Source organism: Protopterus annectens, chromosome 9.part0 (assembly GCF_019279795.1).
Source record: "Protopterus annectens isolate FY-2018-M chromosome 9.part0, PAN1.0, whole genome shotgun sequence".
NCBI lineage: Eukaryota > Metazoa > Chordata > Ceratodontiformes > Protopteridae > Protopterus > Protopterus annectens.
The window spans coordinates 1,399,148,565-1,399,155,872 of record NC_056743.1 but is presented as its reverse complement, the minus strand read 5'-3'; the positions used below and the strand labels follow the sequence as shown (position 1 = coordinate 1,399,155,872).

The 7,308-nt window shown below is 41.7% G+C and overlaps 1 protein-coding gene across 1 annotated transcript in view; it reads left to right on the top strand.

The window, feature by feature from the left end:
* Window positions 1–4,689: 4,689 nt before the first annotated feature.
* GTF2H4 (general transcription factor IIH subunit 4) overlaps window positions 4,690–7,308 on the top strand; it is a gene marked incomplete in the record, with an annotated part of 405,264 nt that continues 402,645 nt past the window's right edge. The window contains 1 exon segment of the mRNA XM_044084363.1: window positions 4,690–4,989. Within this exon segment, the coding sequence (XP_043940298.1) occupies window positions 4,968–4,989 (22 nt within the window).

Sequence of the window (7,308 nt, the reverse complement as noted above, 5' to 3'; positions counted from 1 at the left end):
TGACAAAGCCAAACTGGGTGGGGTCAAGCGTTTGGAGATTTCCTATACCTTTGTTAATAAGGTTCATGATGATTCATTCCATGACCTTGGAGATAAGGCTGGTCAGGCTAATGGATTTATAGTGCCAGAGGTCTGTAGATGCAGCCTGTTTGTGCAAAGGGATGACGGTAGCTATTTTCCATTCCACTGGGATGAAACCAGTGCTTAGGCTGTGATTGAAAAGCAAGCCCAATGGTGATGCTAATTCCTGTTTTAACCCATGTAAACCACATCCCAGGATGTTGTCTGGTCCCATAGAGGCTGTATTTTTGGCCTTGGAGAGGGTGTTAAAGACCTGCTCCTCAGAGATACTAGGTGAGGGACAGGTGTTAGGGATGCTGTGTAGTATATGTGGTGGGGACAGGGGAGGGAAGCTTTCACTGAACCTGTCAGCCGGCAGGTTTGCTTTATCCACAGGTTCTGCATATATAGTACCATTAACTACAAGTTCAGCACAAGTCTGGGCCTTACCTTTGATGTTACGGATGTAACTATTGAACACCTTGTAGTTATCCTTAGTTAGGGAAGCTAATTTGGATTTGTAGTTAGCTTTCGAGGACTTCACTAGGAGTCTTATTTGCTTGTTTAAGTTAAGGAGGGAGTGCTTCCAGTTTTGAAACCATTCCTACTCTGAGACAACAATTTCTTTCTCCTATTCTATAGCCTATTAATGGCAGTTGTTCACCAGGTAGGTTTGTTTTTCCTTGAAGATCTTGCTTTGGTTCTATTAGGTATGGCAGAATCAATACAATTGTACAGGTGCTCATATAAGGCATCGGTGTATAACTCAGCATAGGTGTCTGTTCCATCAGTGGGGGGAGGGGGCTATGAAGCTATTTATGCTGTCACGTAAGAGGTTGTAATTGGCCTTGGAGAAGTTATTTAGTCTAGTCGTTGGTAACGGGGGTCTTGTGTTATAATTACTTCTAGCGAGACTGATTTTTGGTAAGATCTCTCCAGGGATGGCCACAGACAGTGAGTGGTGCAGCGGTCCCCCATGTTGGTGAGCACCAGATCCAGGATGTTTGAGCCCTTATAGGCGTGTCACCCAACTGGTCCAGGAACCTTTGGACAAGTGAGTTAGAACACATATAATTTACCCAGTCAGTGGATGGGTAATTAAAGTCACCCCAAAACCAGGGTGTTTGGTTTTATCTTGACTGACTCAAGTAGATCATAGAATCATAGTATCATAGGAAGTTACTAGGCTATTGGCCCTGAGGCCCTTATAAGCCTAGCCAAGAGTTTAGCCCATGTTTAGACAAGCACCCAAAGCCCCTGTTCAGCATGGACACAGGTGGAATCACAGGGGTGTATTTTCTGTTTCCCATCCAGTTGTCCAGGTTGTGCTTGAAAAGGGAAAATGAGGTACCCTGCTTGACGTGGAGAGGGAGTCTATTCCACAGATGTGGGAGTCTCTGGGACACAAATCTGTCTCGCCAACAAGTCCTATTGATGTCACAGACCAGGTTGAGGTCACCTGTGTGGGTTATTCGAGTGGAGCTTGACTTGCGGATATGCAGCAGTCCCATCAAGGCCGGGTCTGAGATTGCTTTGTATGCCAGACAGTGGTCACCTCTGAGGAGTCTGTATGAAACTGAGTAGAGGGCTAGGGCTTTTATCCCATCTGTGTAGGGTATATGTTTGAGGCCCTGGATTCTTCTGGTGAGGAACCTCTGTGGTCTCTCCAGCTGCAGCATGTGTTTTGTGAAATACATGCCGAAGGGGGCATTGTACTCAATAATTGACCTTATAAGGGAAGACTACAGGAATGTTATTTGTTTATTTATTTAACATTTGTTAACTGGGAAAGTCTGACTTGGAACAAAGCCAATTTTCAGCGGAGGCCCGGGGAGAAATGCTCCAGATGCATGTCTTTGTAACGTGGGAGGAAACCGGAGTACATGGAGGAAACCCACATGAATGCAGGGAAGACATGCAGACTCCACACAAAAGGCACCACAGCCAAGAATTGAACCGGGGAACCTCTTGCTGTGGGGCAACAATGCTACCACTGCACCACTGCATCGTCCTTATGACCTCCTTGTCCCTGGATGAGATACCCTTACTTATGAGATGGGCCATGTAGAAAGCTTTTCGTACAATGGAAGCAACATGGTGGTCAAAAGTCAGGTTGTTATCAACCTGAGTGCCCAAATCCCTCATGACTGATTGCGTGCTTAGGACATTGTTATTATTGTGATAATATGTGGGGACATCACTCTCCCCAAAGGGGATGATGATGCATTATTTGACATTCAGCTTGAGGCCATGTTTCTGGCACCAGTCATTTGTTTGGGTGAGACCCTCTTGCAGGACATCAATATCACTTGGGGAATTGATGACTGCACCCAGCTTGCAGTCATATGAAAACTTGGTCAACCATAGCCTACTGGTTTTGGCCTGCACCTCAGTGAAGTATATCCCGCATAACAGAGGCCCCAAGACTGATCCCTGGGTTACGCCACTTTTACGGGTCTACTGCTTGAGGTGTCTTCCCCTATTTTGATTATGTGGGTTCTATCAGTGAGTCAGTTTGCTACCCATCTGGGAACATATGGATTGACGCCTAGTTGAGAGAGTTTATCTATTATGCCCGAGTGGGGAATAGTGTCATAGGCTTTGGCCAAGTCAAGGTAGAAGGTGTGCACTGTCTTCACCTCATCCATGGCTTTGGTGACTGTCTTAAAGAAGTCGACCAGATTTACTAGACATGACCTTCCCTTGACAAAGCAAACTGTGTGGGGTCGAGTGTTTGGAGCTTGCCAATGTCCCTGTTAATGAGGTCCATGATAATCCATTCCATGGCCTTGCAAATCAGGCTAGTTAAGCTGATGGATCTATAATTTCCCAGATCGGGTGGATGCTCCACCTTTGTGTAAAAGGATAACAGTGGCTGCTCTCCACTTGGTTGGGACAAAGCTGGTACTCAGGCTTTGGTTGAATAGATTACCTAATGGTGTTGCAAGTTCATGCCTGAGTTCAGGTAAGATGCAGCCTGGAATGTTATCAGGTCCCATGGAGGCTGTATGTTTTGCCTTTGAGAGAGCAGTGATGACCTGTTCCTTAGATATAAAGGAAGGGGGGTAGGTACTGAGGATGTCCTGATTTACTGATGGGGGGACAGAGGGATGAAGTTTTCATTGAATCTGTCATCTAGTAGGTTGGCTATATCTACAGCATTTGTGCATGTGGTATCCTTGACCACCAGTTTTGAACAGATCTGACTGCTTCCTTTGAGATTGCGGACATATGTGAAGAAGGCTTTATGATTATCTCTAGTAGATGTGGCCAATTTAGACTCAAAGTTGGCTTTAGAGGATTTCACTAGTGCTCTTATTTGCTTGTTCAGGCTAAGGAGAGATTGCTTCCAATTGGGCACCTGCTCCTTCTTGGTCCTGGACAGCAATTTTTTCCTTTAGTTATATAGTTCGTTTATTGCAGATGTCCACCAGACAGGCTTACTCTTCCTTGTGGAGAATGATTTTGTCCTGTCAAGTATTCCTGATTGCATGCATCTATATAAGTGCTTGTATAGTACTTTGGTATAGAGTTGGACATTGGTGACAGTTCCAACGGGGGGAGGGGGGCTGTGAAGCTGTTTATACCATCCTTCAGGAGGCTGTAATCAGCTTTGGAGATTTTTTTTTGTTTGACCCTAGCTGGGGGGGGGGGGGGGGGGTCAGGAGAGATGCTGACTTCGAAAGTGGCCACTTTATGGTTGGATCTTACTAGGAGGATGATACTGTAGGAGTGCTGCATAGATTAATCATGTTGGTTAATACCAAATCCACGATATTATCACCTCTTGTGGAGGGATCAAATAGCTGTTCCCATGGCCGGCCTTAGGCGTAGGCGAACTAGGCGACCGCCTAGGGCGCCATACAGTCCAGCCTTGTAAAGGGCGCATTGTGCATTTATTTACTTTTTTTTTTTAAGTTTGCGCTCTTCTTGGCGCTGAAACTGGAGGGTGGGGGAGGCGAGGCTAGCACCCTCCCACTTACAGCTGTAGGTTAGCCAGGAGGCTAAAAAAAAAAAACGTTTAGTTTACAGTGTAAGAATCTTCTCTTTTAAAGTGAAACCTGCATGCGTGCTTCACATGCAAACGTCATACAAAAGCAATCTGCAGTCCCGCGTGGAATTTAAGCCAGGCTGCAGTTCAAAAGAAGAGTTGTTGTCTGTGTCTCTATGTGTGGCCGTTTGGGTTATAAAGAAGGTAAGTGTATGTGCGTTTATGTGTAATTTAAACTGTTTATTTCTATATGAGAATGTGTGTGGGTATGTACGTATGTGTATGGAATTTAAATTTGTTGTTCTGTTTGTATGAGATATAAAGTGTGTGTGTTACTGTGTGAGAGTAGGTGTGTGTGTGTATGGAATTTAAACTAGCCGTTCGTTCCTTTGAGAGTCTTTGTTGCTGTGCAAGAGAGTAGGTGTGTGTGTGTTGCTTTGTGAGAGAGTCGCTGTATGTGTGTGCTGCTGGGGCAGAACAGAGAAGGTAGGTGTGCATAATTTAATCTAGTAGTATGTATGAGAGCAGAATTGGAGTGTGTGGAATTCAAAGTAGTCGTTAGTTACTGTATGAAAGAGAAGGTGTGTGTGTGTGTGTGTGTTGAACTGGCTTCTAATCCAGTCCAGGACCGGTTCATTTTTTCATCTGTAGCTTGCTTTGTTCTGTGGCATGAATGTTAGTTTAGAACTTCAGTAAAGGGAAAATGACAGATAACGTTTGATGACTGGAATAAAACGTACAGCCTAAAAAAATGATCAGCAGCTCCAAAAGAGTAGATCGGAAGGTTTTCTTAGTGGGATAGCAAAAGCCGATAATTTTTCAGTAGACTGTTACAACACAGAAAGGCAGTGGAGGACTCAAGTTTAATCCTGTAGATGGTGCTGTAAGATTCGCTGGGTACACTAGGAGTGTCTTCATGAGGGAAGTGTTTTCAAACTGTGAGTACTTGTCTATGTAGTATTTCAATTGTAGAGCTTTCTTCACGTATTTTTTGGGTTTACATCAGGTGAAAGTTAAACAAATGTGTTTGGGAATATAAAACTAGCAAAGAGGTTAAAGTAGCTGTTGGTAAGAATTAGAAATAGTGTGTAGAGTAGATGTTTTTCTCTGTAGTTTTATATTTTAGGCTGTTCAGTATTCACTGTGTAACTGCTGTAACCACTTGCAAGCTTCTCAGTATACCATTCAACTGTCCCTGATTTTTACTCTAATTTTAGCTCTTTTCCTCTTAATCCTTTTCAAAAATGGTGAGTTTTACAGACCATATGCTACACTTAAAATTGCAGATTTCATTTACTTGATAAATTAATTCACATGTGAATTTGATCTGAAGATGCCTCAGATTAATTGTACTATATATTAAAGATGCAGCATGCCCCTGACTATTTCTGGAATTGTTCCTGGTAATTTTGTTGAAAGTTCTCAGTATGTTGCAGATGTAAGTTTACAGTTAAGTCTCCTGTGCTACTGTAACAGTAGTGCATTTAGCTGTAAAGCAGAAGCTGATTGTAAAATGGATGCTTAGAATTTCAATACTAAACCTTAACTCTATTGCTTTTGTTAAATACTTGAAACTTTAGACTGTCATTGTAGGGCTTAGTTTTTTAGCACTGTAAGCAGCCAGTCAGTTGTATTTATATCATATAAACAGTTTTTCTATGAAGCTGCTTCTTTACTAAAATGAATAATTTTCTATAGTGTTTATAATTACTGTACTAAATAATTCTTTAGTACATCTCCAATTTAATATAGTTTATGCCACTAATCTCTTAACCATCATGTAGGACTGCTTTGTCACTAATCTCTTAACCATCATGTAGGACTGCTTTTGGTATTGCAATGTGAAGTTTTAAATATGCAGTGTTTTTAATGTGATTTGTGACACTTGGCAGTGGTGTATCCGTGTCCTTCATGGCTTGGTCTGAAGCAACAGTATGTGTATGTAATAATAGCGTAGCTGGTGTGACATGAGCTGCAGAAGGCCGTGTTAAAAGTAATCTGATATAGTAAGTTGTAGTAATATATGTGTGTCTGTATGTATCCTGGAGACTGTTTTATGTTGATCAGCTTCAGTTGAGTTGAGACTGTAGTCTTTTTATATTTCTGTTGCCAGTTTATTTTTGTTTGAGAACGAGTAAGTCACTTAGTTCTTAGTTGCTCATAAATATGTCCATCAGTGGGGCACATTCTTTTTTATCAACGCTGTCATCTGATAAAGAACCATTATATATGGTAGGCATGAGAAACCACTCATGAAAAGTGGTCAGATACTGGCAAATGAATGTCTTATTTTTATGAAGGAAGAGTCCTCCATAAATACATATTGTCCTCTAAGAGTTTACTGTTGTGCCAGGAAAGGGGGAAGCTTGTCTGTTTCTCATAATTTGTGGTTTTCTGGCAAATCAGGGAGTACTGAAGTCACTAAATAGCAATGCAAGCAAAACTATCCCTATTTTTTTGGCCATTGTATCCACATTATTTTAGGCTCTGTCCAGACTTTTTGCACTAAGAGGTTGACAGGTATACATACCTCTCAACTGTCCAGATTTTTGCCTTATATTTTTGGCCTAATCCTCATAAAAGTTATAGCAACTTTCTATGTCTAAGAACAATATTTATAATCTGTCCCTGTTTGGGTGGCCCCCCCCCGATATTTTAGGCTTCGTTCAGATTTCTTGTGCTAAGAGGTTGAGCGGTATGGAGGCATGGTATGTAATGTCCTAGTTGCTGATTTATTTGTTGCATTTTAAGAGGGTATAGGGGTTTTGCATTCCTTAGTGTGCCATCCTTTGTTTAAGATGCCTAGTTACTATGAACTTGTATGTTTCTACCATTTTTTCTTTAATGCAACGTAGGCAATTAATTCTTCAAGGGCAGCAAGCACTAAATTTGTAGATGGAACAGTGAAATGTAAAGTTCTTTGTCAGTAATAGCATCTTCATTAGTTACAAATCTCTCTAATGTAGAATTATTCAGATGATGTTTACTTCTACAGAGATTGTGCTTATTGACTGATACTGTTTGAGGGGCCTTTTATGGTTAAAATGTTCTGAAATGGGAAGGTTTGTCATTATTGGGTCATACATTTTGTTTCATTACTTATGTTCACAACTACACATTTAACACACTGTAAGAAGTGTAAATGTTTTCAGTGTGCAACTAGCTGTTTTTTGTTTATCAAATGGCACACTGTTGTAAAATCTGAAAGCAGTGTTAATAGCATAATTGCCTTTGGTGCAGAAGCCTGTGGATTCCAC